The sequence below is a fragment of the Mercenaria mercenaria genome, chromosome 17 (genome assembly GCF_021730395.1).
Source record: "Mercenaria mercenaria strain notata chromosome 17, MADL_Memer_1, whole genome shotgun sequence".
Classification (NCBI taxonomy): domain Eukaryota; kingdom Metazoa; phylum Mollusca; class Bivalvia; order Venerida; family Veneridae; genus Mercenaria; species Mercenaria mercenaria.
The window spans coordinates 44,754,813-44,775,505 of NC_069377.1; the positions used below are offsets into that span (position 1 = coordinate 44,754,813).

A 20,693-nucleotide genomic window follows, 5' to 3' on the forward strand; every position below is an offset into this window, starting at 1 on the left:
TATCATTGGAATGCCTTGCCCTCAGATGTTGTCAACTCGTCTGGGCCAGTGTTCAGTCAGGCTGTAAGCCAGATTGAGCACATCTCACCTTAAATACACCTGCCCTATTTTTAATCTGTTTTTAACCATTCTCCTTCTTGCTTTTTACTATTACCTTTTTTACTCGTTTTAACATTTTTGCTAGTTGACCCGCAAAGTCTAGGTCCCCATCAGGGGTTTGACTATATGGAAGATAGATAAAGTGCTATCATTTGAAGAGGATTGATTTTATGGCCAAGTGCTTTACATTTATGACTCTAACGACTGATGCCAGTCTAGAACTGACCGAGAGTCGGGGTTAAGTGAGTTTTAATGTTTTGTACGGTTCTATATATTCTATTTAGGGTTTGTAAAAAAAAAAAATAAAAAAAATAAATAGAGATCTAAATGAATGAAAAATGAATGATGTGTAAACATAATAATTACTGCCAGTATATCAGAAGTAAAAACAATGAATGAAAAATAAAAACAATGGAAAAGGGAAAAATGAGAAACACGTTTATTCATAATTCTAACACGACCAGCGAATAACCTACATACATGTAGAGCAAAATCTATCTCGGGTTATTTTGCAATAAACCTCTCGCGTGCAATGACGTCATCCGATCCAGGTGCGTAGCACGGTCGTAAAAAGTAGTTACGTGTATGCCATCTTTTCTAACACTTGATACTAGTATGTCGTGTTAGAATCGAAATAACAAGTTCCCAAGTGTGATTTATCGTAGAATAACCCGAGTTTTTCGTTCTTACGAAAAACTCGGGTTATTCTACGATAAACCACGTTTGGGAACTTATTATTTCTTAAATGAACCAGGGTCACTCATTTTTGAAAGACCCTGAATGAACGAGTAGTCATAATAATATCGATAGGTGATCAATGGTCTCTTGTTTCCCGAACTTTTTTATTCTTCGAAAACTCATTCGTAGTTTTCTTATCCACCTCTTATATGGGAGATAAGAGACAGTACTGGTGATATTATACTATTAGAAATTTGGTTAAATACACTATCACATGCAAACGTGTAGGAATGGATAGTATGTGCATAGTTACTGCCCTTTAATAAAGTACAAATGGCGCAAGACACGTCAGAATTTAAACTCGCTGTCAAATTATTTCTTGTTATTTTCATTCAGTTCCAGGCGGCAAGGAAATGTCATGTATTTGGAAACCAAGATTTATCAAAGGAATATGTATTTTCACCTCATGTCATCATGCAAGTCCTCGAACAATCTAGTTTTGTTGGCATTTCCAAGTCGGCACTTGAAGAATTGTTTGATGTTTACACTGGAATTCAGAAGGCTTTCGCCGAGGAGGAAAGAGTTGTCATTGGGCTGATTGATGTCGAAAACTTTGTCTGGCCATCTGGAAACCCATTAAAAACTGATGAAGTGAGTGAGATAACAAATGATATTCTATTATTTCCGAGGAGGGAAAATGATAGGACATGTTTGTCTACTGTAGGCTTATCGAAGAAGGATCCAGTTGCAGAAAGTTACACAGGTATTAAAACAATAGACATACTTGTAGAGTTTATCAATCAAAAATGCGATACATATCGGACAAAAAGTGGATACTTATCCATTGAAGGTTTGCATCGGCAAGAAATTCTAAAGTCCTTATTTCATGTACAGAACATTTCAGACGTTGATATGGAACATTTACTAACAGAATCAAAAGGGTCATACTGTTCCAAAGAAGCTTGCAAGAAAGATAACGAAAAAAGCTCAATCAGAAATCAGAAATCAAAAGATGAATTAGAATCTAAAATTGCAGTTCAACATCACAGTGGACTTGATTTTAAAGATGAAGAGTTCAAAATTCAGAGGTGTGAGCAGAAACCTTTACCATCCAAAGAAGAATTTTTTAATAAATATTTAAAATTATCAAAGCCTGTAATATTCAAAAATGCAATATATCACTGGCCAGCTATGAAGAAATGGACAAATGAATATTTTAAGACAAATTATGGTGACAGATCTGTGCATATTAAATTAACACCTCTCGGAGAATTTGAAGGGGTAGATTTAGCATCAAATTTTGAAAATTATAATATTTTCACAATTCCAAATTATGTGAAGACACAGTTGTTATTTCCAGACTTAGTAGTTGTTCGTCCTGCAACGAAAAATATGAACTTTTCATCATTTCTTGATGTTGTTGAATCTGTTGCAAATGGAAGTAGAAGTGGATTTTCAGCTTATTTGGAATATTCATCCATTGCTGAGATCATGCCAGAGTTGGAGGGAGATGTCATAGAAATGCCTTTCATCCAGAAAATGTTGCAGTTAAAACATCTCAACATCTGGCTTAGTGATGGAAACACACTGGGAAAGTTGCATTTTGATCCATTTGACAATTTTCTTTGTCAGGTGATTAATACACTTGTATTTATTAACATTACATGTAAACTCTTTCACCAGGCAATAATTACAGTTGTACCTTCAGTTTACTGACTCTTATTACAATGGGTTCATGTGCAGTGTCATTAACTTGTGCATGGTAGCTAGCCAAGTAGCTGGCAGAAGTGTCTGTGCCACCTAGTGTCTAACTCTTCCTGAAATAATTCCCAGGAGAGTACCTTGGTTCTTCCTCCACCATCAGTTAAGTGAGGATTTGTGATTTGTATATATGTATGGAAATTTCAATGTAATTTTTAAACAAGTTTATTTTGTTAATTAATACAAAAGGTTTGAACTACTTACGAAACTTTGAAACTAATAGCCTTGTAATTAAATACAAATTTGAAATACTGTATAGAATTGGTCACTTTAAGAAGGAAGTGGTACATGGAAAAACTCCCTCTAAATTATGCTCATAAATGGAGGCAATGTGACATGTAGTACACTGTCCACCTGTACCTTAATTTATTTAGTTTGTAGATATTGTCCAAAACAAGTAGTGTCACAGCAGTGACTTACAAACAATTCAGGGAATTCCAGTGAAACATTAAAACATAAATATTAGCCATGATTATATGTCACATGCAAGGGTCAGGTATGTACTTGCAAGGGGAATTCATCATTTACTATTGGCATCTCTTGTTTACAACAGTGAATACTTTTCCATTAATTTAATCAAATAACCTCGTAAGTCATCATACTTTCAGCTCAGTGGAAGGAAACAAGTGATGTTGTTTGATCCTCATGATAACCGGAGACAGTATGAAGCTCACATCCCAGAGGCAGTTCTTGCATACAATGAGACCACCAAGATGTTCACTAAAAAACAACTGGTTGACACCACGTCTATGGTCATGTCACCTGTAGATATAACTAGACCAGACCTTGAGGTAAGAGGCAGAGCTAGATATAGATTCATCAGCGTTCTTACATTACAGACTAAGATGTTATATCTTTTTACACAAAAAAATTCAGTCACAGATATTCTGAAAACCAGTTTCGGGGAATATAGGAATGACATTCTGTCGGTATGTCCGTCCGTCCGCAATTTCTTGTTCAGTCCATAACTCTGTCATTCATTAAGGGATTTTAATAAGGATCGATCCTACTGATTTTCGTCGCCAAGCGATGAAAATCAGGATCAGTCCCTCTACGGTAACATGCGATATATACCGAATGAGATATTTACTATCGAATTAAAAAAATGTGGTCTTCCGGCATGTGCACAGAGTGTCTGACTTCGGATTTTTTTGGAAGAATACGCTTTTTCCTTGTGTGTAAAAAGTGTCCACATAACTTGTCAAAACCGCAACATATTGCTTAAATTGATAGATCTACAAACGCATATTCTGGGCAAGCTGATGGACTGTAACGATTCCCGATTGAGGCATTGCCTTATTTCATATTATTACTTGGCACAAATATACCCCATGATTAAATTGAAAATTTAGTATTTGATAATCTTAGGCTCAAATTTCCTAAAGCATTGATAAATACATGCCCAGGAGAGCCAATTTGGTGACAGCCCACTGGTCATAAGCCAAAACAGTCCAAAGTCCTGCTAGTCCAAAAGCCTGAAGTAAAAAAAAATGACGACAGATCCACTCATTTTGTGCATCTGAATGTCAACTGTTCTGACAGCAACTTGAACCTGGGGCCTCTGAATGTCTTTCTGATGCTCTACTGTCTGAGCTTCAAACTGCTGAAACTTTTTCTCAGCAAAATCTAAATGAAGTTTTATACATGTACCATATAAAATCTGCATATAAAATCTGTAAGAATATCCTTTGGAAGCATAAAACTTAACAAAGTAAAAAAATTATAGCAGACTGAGTCTGTTCATGAGAGGTAATGAAATATGCAACACCCCTCACTCCCCCTAGCACCGGCTTAAGTTGAGCTCTATTATCCATTAACATTGAACGGACTGCATGATCACAAAGGACCAGAAAATAACAAGACTGAGTCCAGGTATGGGGGAACACTTCACTTGCCATACACTTCATATATTGGGTTACTGAAGGGAAAGAGAGCTAGGTAAATATGATCTCATAGTATGAAGTTAAAGTCCCCTGTTGTGTGGCAGATGTCAAAGGGTGAGATTTATGTGAAGCCAGATTGGGCTTTGAACCAGGGTTCTCCCTTGCTTTACTGGCTGATCTAGCTAATGGACTGTTTTCACAGATTTTCTCCCCAGGTTTTTAATGAATTCCTGCTATACTGTGTTGTGACTTTTTAGTTGAACCAGTCTTTAAAGTTATTTGTTTAGGTCATCTATCTTATGGAGAAGTTTCAGTTTAATATCTTGATACAATTTAAAAGGGATGAAATTTGAGTGTAGCAAGCAAATTTGAAAATTCACTGCCTGATATAATTGTTATTAATTTTCAATTATTTATGCATAAAGTTACAAAAGCTATATACATATATGTGTGTATGATTTCTTTTTTTCTTTTTACACACTCGACACTTTCAAGAGATGATTTACATTTCAGAGATTTCCCCTGTTTTCAAGTGTTCACCCACTGAACTGCACAATAGATGAGGGAGATGTTTTATTTATGCCAGCATTTTGGTGGCACGAGGTTCAGTCCTATCCAAATAAAGAACAGGGCAGGAACCTGGCTGTTAATTTCTGGTAAGAATGACTGGAAAATGTTTGTTTAGGTATATGTTTGTTGTTTGATGTTTGTCATGAAGTCAGCTGAACAATTGCATTTATTCCACTAGCAGTAGATTACTATGTCTCCCACATGGAGTGTGGGGGATATATTTCTTTAGTGCTCTTCATTTGTCTGTCACAAAGTTTGTCCACATAACTCCTCCGATGCCACTAGATGTATTTACACCAAACTTCACAAAAGTGATCTGTCAAGCCTAGTTGTGTATAATTATCATCAGCATTTTTCGGATGGATGATTTTCAGCAGAGTTATGGCGTTTGGTTAGTAAAATTTTATGATATTTTGGCCTCTTATATTATTGGGCAGATTTCCACCAAGCCTTACAGGAGCAAAGTGTCAGCATTTTCCGGTTCAGTGATTTTCAACATGTTTATGGCCCTTGATTCATCAAATTTTATGATGTTTTGACCACTTCTCTTATATTTTTGGGTGGATTTCCACCAAACCTCCAGGAGTATCAGAGTCAAGCTTCACTGTGCTTATTGTCTGAATGTTCCAGTTCAGTGATTTTCATTTGACTTATGGCCCTTGATTTGTTGTATTTTATCTTGTCCAAGTAACTGCTCTTATACCACCTGGAGGAATTATATTAAACTTCACAAAAGTGATCATTGCCAAGCCTAGTTGTGCATGTCATGGGCATGTTCCACTTTGATGTTTTTCAGCATTGTAATAATTTTCTGTATGGTAAGTGGTTGGGGAACTACATTTTTTTTGAAAAACAACCTCTAATTTTGTTTTATGTTGGTCACAGTTTTTCAGCAGTATGCACATTACCTGACAGTACTGACTTAACCTCAAAACAAACAAATATCCTCTATGTATTCCAGACTTGCAAAGCAGGCTAGATAAATGATATGCTCATTTATCATAAATACTTGTCAATTGATACATGAGTACTTTGTTCTTGAAGTTCTTTTCTGAACATGAAAGTAGTAACTCTACTCAATCTTTCCTATCTGTACTAACTCCTTAGTACACTAAATCTTATTTCTTTAATAGATCCTATATCTAAACTAAATCTTTTCTCTACACTAGATTCTGTATCTGCACAAAGTTTGATTTCTTATAGTTTATCCTACTGCTACACAAACTCTTGTCTTTCTAATAGATTTTATCTCTACACTAGATCTTTGTATTAAATTCTATCTACTGAATCCTATCTCTGCACTATGTCCTATTTCTAAACTAGATCTTTCCTATCTCTGTACTAAATCCTATCTCTGTACTAAATCCAATCTCTATACTAGATCCTATCTCTGTACTAGATCCTATCTCTATCTAGATCTTGTCTTTTCTAAATCCTATCTTTATACTAGGTCTTATCTCTGTCTGTATCTTGTCTCTTCTAAATTAATCCTATCTCTGTGCTAAATCCTACCTCTAAACTAGATCCTATCTCTAACAAGATCTTATCTGTGCTAAATCCTATCTCTAAACTAGATCCTATCTCTAACAAGATCTTATCTGTGCTAAATCCTATCTCTATACTAGATCCTGTCTCTAACAAGATCTTATCTGTGCTAAATCCTATCTCTTAACTAGATCCTATCTCTAACAAGATCTTATCTGTGCTAAATCCTATCTCTTAACTAGATCCTATCTCTAACAAGATCTTATCTGTGCTAAATCCTATCTCTATACTAGAACCTATCTCCATCTAGATCTAATCTGTTGAATCCTATCTCTAAATTAGATCCTATCTCTATCTAGATCTTATTTGTACTAAATTATATCTCTGTGCTAAATTCTATCTCTGTACCAGATCCTATCTCTGTCTAGATCTTATCTGTACTAAATTCTGTCTGTACTAAATCCTTCCTCCATCTTGATCTTATATGTACTAAATCCTATCTCTGTACTGGATCCTATCAGTATACGTAGTCTAGATCTTCTGTCTATACTTAATTCTGTGTACCTAATCCAGTTTCTATACTAGGTCTTGTCTCTATACTAGAGTTTATCTCTATACTACATTCTGTCTCCATACTAGATCCTGTCTCTGTACTAAATCGGATTTTTTAGCTCACCTGTCACATAGTGACAAGGTGAGCTTTTGTGATCATGCAGCGTCCGTCGTCCGTGCGTCTGTTCGTGCGTTAGTCCGTCCGTAAACTTTCGCTTGTGACCACTCTAGAGGTCACATTTTTCGTGGGATCTTTATGAAAATTGGTCAGAATGTTCATCTTGATGATATCTAGGTCAAGTTCGAAACTGGGTCACGTACCATCAAAAACTAGGTCAGTAGTTCTAAAAATAGAAAAACCTTGTGACCTCTCTAGAGGCCATATATTTCACAAGATCTTCATGAAAATTGGTCAGAACGTTCACCTTGATGATATCTAGGTCAAGTTCGAAACTGGGTCACGTGCCATCAAAAACTAGGTCAGTAGGTCAAATAATAGAAAAACCTTGTGACCTCTCTAAAGGCCATATTTTTCATGGGATCTGTATGAAAGTTGGTCTGAATGTTCATCTTGATGATATCTAGGTCAAGTTTGAAACTGGGTCATGTGCGATCAAAAACTAGGTCAGTAGGTCTAAAAGTAGAAAAACCTTGTGACCTCTCTAGAGGCCATATATTTCATGAGATCTTCATGAAAATAAGTCGGAATGTTCACCTTGATGATATCTAGGTCAAGTTCGAAAGTGGGTCACGTGCCATCAAAAACTAGGTCAGTAGGTCAAATAATAGAAAAACCTTGTGACCTCTCTAGAGGCCATATTTTTCAAGGGATCTGTATGAAAGTTGGTCTGAATGTTCATCTTGATGATATCTAGGTCAAGTTTGAAAGTGGGTCACATGCCGTCAAAAACTAGGTCAGAAGGTCAAATAATAGAAAAACCTTGTGACCTCTCTAAAGGCCATATTTTTCATGGTCTGTATGAAATGAGTGAATGTACTTGATGATTCTAGTAAGTTCGAAACAGGGTATGGGTCAAAAAACTGGTCAGAAGTTCATAAATGATATTACTTAAGTTCGAAGAGGCTCACGTGCGTGAAAAGGTAGTCCATAAAATAGATCAGAAATACATTGGTGACTCTCTAAGGTCAATTTATGGGACTGCTATAAGTTAGTACTGAAGGTATATATAAAATAGTCAACTCTAACGAAGCATATCAAAACTAGGTCGTAGAAATTGATCGAAACTTGACTCTTGAGAGCAATACGTCAATTCGAAACTGATCAACAGTGATCAAAACTTAGACTGAGTTATGGTAATTAGAAAATGGGTCCTTAGAGGCCATAAAAATTAAATGGATCTTCAAAAAATATGACAACTGTCACCTGATGATATTCAGGTCGATTGAAACTGGTCTGTTAAAAAACTTATGATAGTAGTCAAATATAAAAAAACCTTGGCCGTTTTAGAGGCCATATTTTCATGGATCTGATAATTGGACTAATATTATCTGATGAGCTACTAGGTCAAGTTCTTACTGAAAATATACTGGATGTTCATATGAATAGGTCAGTAAACGGTCATCAGTAAAAACTAAGCGAGCTAAAAATTGAAAACTTGCACATTTTAATGGATATTATAAATGAATCTTAATGTCACTTGAATGTATCACGTCATTTGAAACGGTATTCAAAAACTAGGTCCGTTAGGATAAAAAGTAAATATAACCTATGACCTCTCAGGCCTTTTTTCAGAGCCATTTATAAAATTAATGAGAATTGCCGATTTCTAGTAATTAAACAGGTCAGTAACCTTGGAAACTAGTCAATAGGTCAAATAATATAAAAATTAGAAAACGGACCTATTTCAATGGTATCTAGGAAAATTGGTCAGAATTTTTATCTCGATAATCTCTAGTTCATAACTCTATCTGGTCCATAAGGACTATAAAATTAAAATGACGGAATAATCAAATTGGGTATCAGTGGGAATAGTGAAATTCGGACCATTTGGTCTGTTTACATAATCTATAATCTGTGCCTTGAAGAGGGATTTTAATTACACATATGAACTTATAGTTAGGTACATGGGTCAAGATTATGAAACCATTTGTGAGTCGGCCTAATCTCAAGATCAATTAAAAGTTACGAGTGAACTTTTGAAATGACAAGATATACCGCATTAGGACTGGTTGCAAGTAAGTTTGTCCATAATTTAATGTGACCCTTATAGTCACCTGTCACAATGACAAGGTGAGTTGTGATCGGCGCTTATCGCATCCGGCAGTTGAAGCTGGTCGTGCCATAAAACTTGTCAGTAGACATTAGAAAAAAAATTTTCAGGTTATGAAGTTTGTCAGAATGGATCTACTGAAATCTAAGTGTAATTCGTAATGTATCAGGTCGTTTCAAAAACTGGTCATATGAGTTAAAATAGGAAACGTAGTAAAAAATGTACCTTGTGACTCTAGGCTATTTTATGGATCTTCGAATATTGAGAAGCGATGTTATAATTCAAAGGGTCACTCTAGCAATATAATATAAAACTTGTGACCTTCTAGAATTTTCAATGGATCTAAGAAAATTGGTCAGATTTTTTGAAATATTCAGGTTAAAAACTGGACGGTGGTAAAAATGTCAAAATACTGTACAACTCTAAGGCAAATTTGTCATGAATCAAATGGGACATATTGGAAGTTCACGTTAGTGCCATCATGGTAAAATTCAAAACAGTCGTTACCTTCGAAACTAGGTCAAGGTCAAATTAGAAACCTTGTGACTACTATAGATCAGTATATGTTCAATGTTATGAATGAAAATGTCGAATATTTCAAGCATCTAATTATGGTCAAGTTACAGAACGGTCAAATGTGCCCAAAATAGGCTCATATAAATATGAAAAATTGACATATCAAATGGTCGTTTTGGGAAGAGTAGCTTCCAGACCAGTACTCGTATTTATAACTTACCGGCGTCCTTGGGGGCGTATCTTTTACATGTTAGTGATAATAATTAGTTCATGGTCCACTTAGTCAAATTTTCATGAGATATTTTAAAGTTGTCATAATGTTACTGAAATTAATGACCAATGAAATACTCAGTGCATCAAGAAGCATAATTTGAAATTATAGGTAAATGGTCTCCGTTAGCCATATATTCAAATCAAGTGAAATTGGTAGATTTTGACTCGCGATCTCGTCAGTCGAACCTGGGGTCACGTGCGTGCGTCCATAAACTTTAGCTTGTGAACAATTAAAACTGTCCTTTGGGATGCTTAATTTCAGAATCTCAATATTGAGTCAATGGTTCACTGTCGAAATGGCTGCAATCAAAAACTAGGTCAGTAGGTCAAAAATAGATATAAGCCTTGTGAACCTTAGAGACCTTAACTTCACAGATCTTCATGAAAATTGTCAGGAATCTCAAATGAAATTAGGTCAAGTTCGAACATGGCAGGGTCAAAAACTGGGTCAGTAGGTAAAATAAAAATTGATCCAAAAGAGCCAAATTTTGAGTCTTAAGCAAATTTCGGAATCTTCAACTATGATACAAGTTCAGTTGAAACTGGGTCAAGTGGGGTCATACTAGGTCATAGGTCTAAAAAAGAAAAACTTGACTTCAGAGGCCTAATTATCAAAAGACTTTGAATTTAGGCAATTTCACCTGATTATCTATGTCAATGTCGAAATGGTCCTTGATGGATAGAGAAATAGGTCAAACTAGTCACAATAGAAAAACTAGTTGTGACCTTCAAGGCCATAATATCTGGATCTTCTAATGGTCAATGTTCACCTTGATGATCTCAGGTCAATTCGATACAGGATTTTACTTGAGTCAAATCAAGGTCATAGGTAAAAATAGAAAAACCTTTTCGTCACTAGAGCTAAATTAAAACTTTGTGAAAATTGTCGAGAAAATTTCACTGATGATATCATGATCAATTCGAACTGGTTCACTTGCGATGAACATAACTCAGGGTGTAAACTGGTATGGAAAAAACCTTGGCTCCGAGGCCAAATATTAAATGTTCTCAGGAAAATTTCCAATGATGTATTAACTGAGATTAAAAAGTTTGAAACTAGGGTCACGTGATAAAACATTGGTCAAAAACTAGTCAATAGAAAAACCTTGTGACTTCTAGGGAACCTTGTATTCAGAGCATCTTTTTCACATATTCAAAATTCGTGATAATGTTCAGTAGTTTAAGTCATGTGTCACGTGGGGCACAAACTTAAAAAGTAGGTCTATAGGACAAAACTTGAAAACTACCTACTAAGGCCATATTCAATGGATCTCATGAAAATGGTGAGAATTTATCTTTGATATCTAGGTCAGTGTCTAAACTGGTCATGGGTCAAAAATAAGTCCTAGTCGAAAAATGAAAAACCTTGTGACCTCTGGGATATATTTCAGGACATCTAGAAAATTGTTGAGAATTTCATTAGATTTATAAGTAGACAAGAGTTTTGGGTCACCGTCCATATACAAGGTAGCTAGTCATTGTCAAATGAAAAGCTTGTGACCTCTCTAGGCCTTTCATGAATTTCTTGAAAATCTAGAGTTTATTTTTTTATGAATTAGAAGTGGTCAAAATGTCACTATTTCAAATAAAGAATTAACGACTGGTACTCAGTCACAACTAGGTCAGTGGGTTAGAGCGATTCAACAACATGGTCCTCTGTTACTCTTTACAATATTTATAAACTTTGTCGAATCTTATTTGTTGTTCATATCACAAGTTTAGCTTGCGGTCCATGCGGTCAAAACTAGGTCAGTAGGTCTCATAAAATAGAAAAACCTTGTGACCTCTCTAGAGGCCATATATTTCATGAGGCTTCATGAAAATTGTCAGAATGTTCACCTTGATGATATCTAGGTCAAGTTCGAAAGTGGGTCACGTGCCTTCAAAAACTAGGTCAGTAGGTCAAATAATAGAAAAACCTTGTGACCTCTCTAGAGGCCATATTTTTCATGGGATCTGTATGAAAGTTGGTCTGAATGTTCATCTTGATGATATCTAGGTCAAGTTTGAAAGTGGGTCACATGCCGTCAAAAACTAGGTCAGAAGGTCAAATAATAGAAAAACCTTGTGACCTCTCTAAAGGCCATATTTTTCATGGGATCTGTATGAAAGTTGGTCTGAATGTTCATCTTGATGATATCTAAGTCAAGTTTGAAACTGGGTTACGTGCCATAAAAAACAAGGTCAGTAGGTCAAATAATAGAAAAACCTTGTGACCTCTCTAGAGGCCATACTTGTGAATGGATCTCCATAAAAAATGGTCAGGATGTTCATCTTGATGATATCTATGTCAAGTCGAAAGTGGGTCACATGCCTTCAAAAAGTAGGTCAGTAGGTCAAATAATAGAAAAACCTTGTGACCTCTCTAGAGGCCATATTTTTCATGGGGTCTGTATGAAAGTTGGTCTGAATGTTAATCTTGATGATATATAGGTCAAGTTTGAAACTGGGTCAACTGCGATCAAAAACTAGGTCAGTAGGTCTTGAAATAGAAAAACCTTGTGACCTCTCTAGAGGCCATACCCTTGAATGGATCTTCATGAAAATTGGTCAGAATGTTCACCTTGATGATATCTAGGTCAAGTTTGAAACTGTGTTACGTGCCTTAAAAAACTAGGTCAGTAGGTCAAATAATAGAAAACTTTGTGACCTCTCTAGAGGCCATACTTTTCATGGGATCTGTATGAAAGTTGGTCTGAATGTTCATCTTGATGATATCTAGATCAATTTTGAAACTGGGTCAACTGCGGTCAAAAACTAGGTCAGTAGGTCTAAAATTATTAAAATCTTTTCACCTCTCTAGAGGCCATATTTTTCAATGGATCTTCATGAAAATTGATCTGAATGTTCACCTTGATGATATCTAGGTCAGTTTCGAAACTGGGTCACGTGCGGTCAAAAACTAGGCCGGTAGGTATAAAAATAGAAAAACCTTGTAACCTCTCTAGAGGCCATATTTTTCATGAGATCTTCATGAAAATTAGTGAGAATGTTCACCTTGATGATATCTAGGTAAAGTTGAAAACAGGGTCATGTACCTTCGAAAACTAGGTCAATAGGTCAAATAATAGAAAAACCTTGTGACCTCTCTAGAGACCATATTTTTCAATGGATCTTCATGAAAATTGGTCAGAATTTTTATCTTGATAATATGTAGGTCAAGTTCAGAACTGGGTCACATGTGCTCATAAACTAGGTCACTATGTGAAATAATAGAAAAAAACGACATCATACTCAGAACTGGGTCATGTGGGAAGAGGTGAGCGATTCAGGACCATCATGGTATTCTTGTTTATTTAATGATAATTCAAAGCATTTGTTTTGCTGTGAAATAGTTTTCACTCTAAGACACATATTTGTTTGTGTCTTTTTCCATTCCCTTGCCCTAAACACTAGGTTTGAACCCCACAGATCAGAATTCCTTTATATGTAAAAGCTACCCAGCCAGCTCTTCCCAAAGGTCTTTCTCCACCAGTAATGCCGGAAAGTTGCCATATAATATCAGTTAGTCAGTATGGCTTTAAACACATCTTTATTTTCATTACAGGTATGAACCATTTCTTCAGAAGGAATTTCCATGTCAAGAATGTCGACTAGATGTTAATCCAAAATACAGACATCTTTTGTAGCTCACTATTGGTTTCGTATTCTTAAATATACATTATGCTCATCTTTCTGTAAAATGCATTTGTGTTAGATATAACATTAAATGTAGTAAATCTTCATCTAATATCAGGGCTTGACAAATCCACTTGTCCGCCTGTAAATATCAAGTAGAAATTGGTTCTAGGTGTGTGGAATTTGCTGTACACAAATACTTGTATGAAGGACGAGTGCAATTTTTGACCAACAATATAGCAGATGGAATTAAAACGGCACAGTGCAGAAGCCAGATAGCTAAAAATGGTCATAGTTTTAGTTGTTGTTTGCAACTCTAAAATCTGTCCCACTGTGTAACCGTACTGCATTATGAACGCATTAGTTATCTTGATAGACCAGAACAAGGTTACAGCATGTACTGTTTTTAGCAGACTGAAATAGACACTGATAAAATCAGTTGTAGGAGTATGAGTACAAATTCTATCAGGAAGAGTGAACATTCTAGGTTCTTGGCCTGCAGTACAAGTTGCTTTCAAAGAATTTGTCATGCCCTGAAATATATTTGACTTGAATAGATATACAGTATAAACTAGCTGTTTATTTAGAGTTGTTTTTGCTATCAAATGTAGTAAGTAATTTGTAAACAAAACTGCCGGTTTTTTTCAGTTTTAGTAAAAATTCATACCGTAACTACATTTATTAACCCTTAACCATGCAGCCTAATCATGCTCTGCACTGTTAGCTATTCAGGCAGTATCTTTTAGGTTAGCCCCCTTTTAACAGTTAATGGTATTGTCCAAATGGAAAGATTGACTAGTTCATTATAGAAATTTGGCAGGATAAGGGTTAAGCTAAGAAACAATACAAACATGTTTATAGCATTGGGTACTGTGTAGTAATTGTTCTTTTTTTTTTCTAACATGAAATTCAGACATAATATAACTTTTCAATATTTGTCTTATCATTTACTGTACTTCCTGCATATTTTATTCAACATTTTACACAGCTGTTCATTTGACAAAAGTGTAATCAATACTCTATTGGGTTTTACATATTGTAATGTACATGTAGTTTGTTTTAAAACTTGTCTCTAGTTTTGATGTTGTTACAACTTTTTTAATGGAGCTTTCTTGCGCAATTTTGGAAAGTTCTTCACACAGCCACACATAAGTTTTTCAAGTGTTATTGTTTTCATGAGCAGTGGTTTTAAATAATTTTGTCTGTCATTTATGCATGAAAGAATTCACCTTCATTGTTAATATCTTGTCTGTAAAGCTGGTCGACTTAATTATTAAATTTTCATTCACAAATACAGGATTGGGAGATTTCTTTAGATCAGATTGTAAAAAGTTGTGATGGTCTTAATAGTTAGTTTGATGGATTTACAGCATTTTTCAACAGTATTTCAGTGCCTTGGTAGCCAAATGGTATAAAGATTGCTTTCTGGCCTTGTCATATCAAACATGTGGAAAATGGTACCAGTAGCTCTCTTGCATGTAGCTTCCTTGTCAGTCAGTCATCTCAAGGGAGAATGGCTTCACTTTCTTGACAATAGATGTCATCAGGAATGAGGTGTCTTATATGTCAAATATAAGCTGTAAAACTTTTTCACAATCAATCTACAATAAATTAGTATCCTAGACTCACCCTATTTTGACGCACATAACAGGCAATATGGCTGTGCTGTAACATTCAGTAAGATACATGACTGTATATGATGGCGCATATGCAGTTACCGTTTATGCATTGAAGCTATGGAACAGCATTTAGTATACCTGACCTGTGTTCTTGCTTTTTGTATCAGTACTTACTTGTTCTTGGGACATTGCAGACAACTTTCCCATATATGGATTCTAGGTGGATGATGAATTTCAGACACATTCTCCGAAGTCCTAAAACATATGAAACATATATGACTCAGTCAGATGGGGATCAGACTTGCAAACTGTCAAGTCATAGTCTAGTGCTTTATTTACTGCTGTAACTAGGTGGTCTTGCTCTGCATATTCAGATGTCTGTAGAAATGGTCTTAATAATGAGGTGTCTATTGAGGTTGTCTTAATGGAAAGGTGTCTTTATTTAGGGATGTTCTTTAAAGTGAGATGTTTTTGTTCATAATAGTGAGATATCTGTAGAGATGGTCTTCCTAGTGAGGTGTCTTTAGAGATGGTCTTATTAGTGAGCTGTCTTTAGAGAGTGTCTTTATGTTGAGGTGTCTTTATTAAGAGATGTTCTTAATAGTGAGGTGTGTTTATAGATGATCTCCCTAGAGAGGTGTCTTTATGTAGAGATTTCTTGACTGGGTGTCTTTTCAGATTGTCTTCCTGGTGACTTGTCATTAAAGATGGACTTGGTAGTAAGGTGTCTTTAGAGATGTTCTTAATATTGAGGCCTTTTTATCTAGAGATGTTCTGAATAGTGGGGCCTCTTTATCTAGAAATAATGAAGTGTTTTTAGAGATGGTCTTCCTAATGACTTTTCATTAGAGAAGGTCTCAATAGTGAGAGGTGGACTTGACAGTGAGTTGTCTCTCTCTAAAGATATACTTTATAGTGAGGTAACTCTAGAGGTGTTCTGAATATTGAGGAGTCTTCAGAGATGATCTTCTTAGTTATTTATCTTTAGAAATGTTCTTAAAAGTGAGATGTTTTTATTTTGAGATGTTCTTACGAGGGCTCAACGCGAAACTAGTCTATCTGCTTCTATTTCTATATGCACTTAGACTAGTTTCGCGTTGAGCCCTCGTTATGGCCTTCCTAGTGAATTGTCATTAGAGATAGTGTTACGAGTGAGGGGTCTCTATCTAGACATGGTATTAATAGCAAGCTGTCTTTTTCTCGAGATTGGTTTAGTGTGTGGTTTTGCTGTTGTAGATACTACAACTTTCATTGACTCAATTATTTTTGCTCATTTCTCAATCAAACTGTATTTTCAAAATTAAAAAATGTATTATTTATCTGTTTTATATGTTTTTTTCTGATTACATTCCAGGATGCATGTAACTTTAGGCCTGTGATTTTTTTTTAACTGGTAATAAATTAAGAATTTTGGCTGTAAAAATCTGTTTCTGCATCTATTAGAACAATATACGTTAAGCCTAGATAAGCATAATTTCAGGCTTCTAACATGTCCATGAATACCAAGCTGACAGGCCTAGGTTTTGGCCTGAAATCTCTGAAATATAGCTTTTTGTATGCTCATTTTTTAAAAAGCAGGACATATTATGGAATGGCATTCTCTATCTGTTTGTCAACATTTGCTTGTTTCAGACTCTTAAGTCAGAAAGTGAAACAGCTTTCAAACTTTACAGGATGAGTAAGCACCACTTGCAGCGGATTGTTTTTAGGGTCAGTAGGTTAGAGGTCAAGGTCACAGTGACCTAGAGACTGGAAATGGGTTCTGGACTCTTATATCATAAAGTATAAGTCAGCTACAGCTTTTAAACTTAATGCAATAAGTATCTGTAATGATTTTTTGGTCACTGGCTCAAAGGTCGAGGTTACAGCACCTTCTTGAATTTTTCATATATTTTTTTTGTCAGTTAAGTCAGAAAGTATAATAGCTTCAGCTTTCAAACTTTATGGGATGACTTAGCACCACTTGAGGAGAATCACTTTCATTTCTGGGGTCAGTAGGTCAAAGTCAGCATTGTAGGAACTGAATGACTAAATATGGTTTCCAGACTTGAAAGGATCTTAACCAATTTTTGGTCAGTGGTTAAAAACTCAAGGTCACAGGGACTTTAACTAAGCACCCCTTGAGGAGGATTCAGATTGTTTCTGGGGTCAGTAGGTCAAAGGTCAATGTCACAGTAGCCTGGAGACTGAAAATGTTTTCCAGACTGTAGATCAAAAAGTATTACACTTACAGTGTTCTAACTTTACACAAGGACTTTATGCCACTAGAAAAAAGTCCTGTTTGATTTTAACTATAAAAAAAAAAACAAGGGAAAATATCAAACAGGGAAAGCCATGTTCCAAAAATGCAGAAATCACAGCACACTACCCAAACACACACTCACACACAAAGCAAACACACGAGGACAAAACGAACAACAGTGGGGCACCGTCTTGCTTGGAACAGTCAGTGGCAAAAACTCCACTGGGGAGCTTAAACCAGTTTATGGTGCACACCCAACTTCATTCATACAACCACTTACTCCCATCCCTCTCCCTCTTTAGCCCACCATCATCAGATGGTGGGCTATTAAAATCACTCTGCGTCCGTGGTCCGTCCGTTAACAATTTCTCGTTATCACATCTCCTCAGAAACTACTGGGGGGATTTTGACCAAACTTTGTCAGAATGATGTATTGGTACCCTAGTTGTGTTCCCCTGAAAATCAGACTGGTTCAACAATTTATGAGTGAGTTATGGCCCTTTGTTTATTTCTATAATTTATATAGATTTATATAGGGAAAAACTTTGAAAACCTTCTTGTCCAAAACCACAGAGCCTAGGGCTTTGATATTTGGTATGGAGCATCATCTAGTGGTCTTCAACTAAGATTATTCAAATTATTTCCCTGGGGTTAAATATGGCCCCGCCCTGGGGGTCACATGGTTTATAATGACTTATATAGGGAAAAACTTTGAATAACCTCTTGTCCAAAACCACAGGGCCTAGGGCTTTGATATTTTGTATGTGACATCATCTAGTGGTCTTCAACTAAGATTATTCAAATTATACCCCTAGGGTCAACTATGGCCCCGCCCTGGGGGTCATATGGTTTACATAGACTTATATAGGGAAAATCCTCTTGTCCAAACCACAAAGCCTAGGGCTTTGATACTTGTAATGTAGCATCATCTAGTGGTTCTCTACCAAGTTTGTTCAAATTATCCTCCTAGGGTTAAATATGGCCCCGCCCCGGGGGTCACATGGTTCATATAGACTTATACAGGGAAAAGCTTTTAAAATGTTCTTGTCAGTAACTACAACATTCAAACTTGGACCACATGTATATTTTTGAGTGGCAAGATGAACCTTGACATGAGTTGACCTTGATTTTGACCTAGTGACCTACTTTCACATTTCTGTAGCTGCAGCCTTCAAATTTGGACCACATGCATAATTTTGTGCACTGGAAAAAACTTTGACCTTTATTTTGACCTAGTGACCTTCTTTCACATTTTTGAAGGTACAGGCTTCAAATTTGGACTACATGCATAGTTTTGTGTACCGAAAAAAACTTTGACCAAAAAATTTTGACCATATGCATAGTTTCGTGTTTCAAAATGAAATTTGACATTGATTTTGACCTAGTGACCTACTTTCACATTTCTCAAGCTACAGCCTTCAAATTTGGACTACATGCATAGTTTTGTGTACCCAAAAAAACTTTGACCTTGACATTGACCTAGTGACCTACTTCCACATTTTTGAATGTACAGGCTTCAGATTTGGACCACATGCATAGTATTGTATTCTGAAATAAAATTTGACCTCGATTTTGACCTAGTGACCTACTTTTACATTTCTCAAGCTACAGCCTTCAAATTTGGACCACTTGCATAGTTTTGTGTACTGAAATGACCTTTGACCTTTACATTGACCTAGTGACCTACTTTCACATTTTTGAGGTACAGGCTTCAAATTTGGACCACATGCATAGTTTTGTATTCCGAAATAAAATTTGACCTTGATTTTGACCTAGTGACCTACTTTTACATTTCTCAAGCTACAGCCTTCAAATTTGGACCACATGCATAGTTTTGTGTACCGAAACAAACTTTGACCTTTACATTGACCTAGTGACCTACTTTCACATTTTTGAAGGTACAGGCTTCAAATTTCGACCACATGCATAGTTTTGTATTCCGAAGTAAAATTTGACCTGGATTTTGACCTAGTGACCTACTTTTACATTTCTCAAGCTACAGTCTTCAAATTTGGACCACTTGCATAGTTTTATGTACCGAAATGAACTTTGACCTTAAGATTGACCTAGTGACCTACTTTCACTTTTCTGTAGCTACAGGCTTCAAATTTTAACCACATGCATAGTTTTGTGTACCGAAACAAACTTTGACCTTGACATTGACCTAGTGACCTACTTTCACATTTTTGAATGTACAGGCTTCAAATTTGGACCACATGCATAGATTTGTGTTGTGTACGGAAATGAAATTTGACCTTGAGCTAGTCAATAAGTCTTGAAATTTGGAACACTCAAAAATGGCACATTGGTGGGCGCCAAGATCACTCTGTGATCTCTTGTTTTACTTTCAGTTTAGTATTGCATCTTACTATCTACATCCTGCAGCCCCCAACATACTCCCTCCTCTCTATCTGCCCCTGTACCTTTTAAATAACCTCCCATAACTACCCCATTCTCTATGCCTGTTTATCTTTTCTTAGTTCAGTTACTTGTTTCTATGTATCCACTTCCCATGCCATTCCTCCCACCCCAACCCAACAAACAAACACCTTGAAAGTAATTGCTGAAGCCCATTTTTACTATTCTGTCTAATTTTGCTTGCAAACAGGCAGATTCTGCCCAGTTAGGTAGAGCTTTTGTTCAATATACAGTCAGACCTGATTGTAGTGGTCACACTTGGAGTGCTAGAAAGTAGCCTTAATTTGCAGGCAGTCTTTGTTTACAGGTTGAAATACACTGTTTTGTACACTAAAAATGAAACTGGTGCCTGTAGAGCCAGATGATCAGAGTTTATTAGCACAGACAAGTTTTGAAAAAATCACAGGCGTTTAGTTACATGTATGATGTTTCTTTGCCAATTTTGTAATGTTTTAGAATATTGTTTCTTTTTAAGTGTTTTAGCTTGATATGTTGGTTTCATGTTGTGTCTTTTGGCATAAATGATGTAAAAACATTGACAATGTGTTTAGTCATTTATATCTACTTTGAATTAAATACCCAGCAGCAAGTCTGTAGATATATACCAAGATACCAAACATGTTCATTAAGTTCCAGGAGTGCAGCCACAGAGTTCAGTATGCAGTTCTGAAACCTTTAAATAAGAAGCTGTTGGGCAATTAAACCTGTTCATGTCCAGTATGTTATCTATAAGGTCAGTATTTTGTTC

General features: G+C 35.9%; 1 protein-coding gene across 1 annotated transcript; it reads left to right on the forward strand.

Moving 5' to 3' along the window:
• Positions 1 to 1,077: 1,077 nt before the first annotated feature.
• On the forward strand, positions 1,078 to 20,487 carry LOC123536392 (jmjC domain-containing protein D-like). Its single transcript, XM_045319550.2, has 4 exons — positions 1,078 to 2,409; positions 3,147 to 3,329; positions 4,935 to 5,077; positions 13,596 to 20,487. The coding sequence occupies exons 1-4, from the start codon at positions 1,111 to 1,113 to the stop codon at positions 13,675 to 13,677; spliced, it is 1,707 nt and encodes a 568-aa protein (XP_045175485.2). The 5' UTR covers positions 1,078 to 1,110; the 3' UTR covers positions 13,678 to 20,487.
• The last annotated feature ends 206 nt before the right edge of the window (positions 20,488 to 20,693 follow it).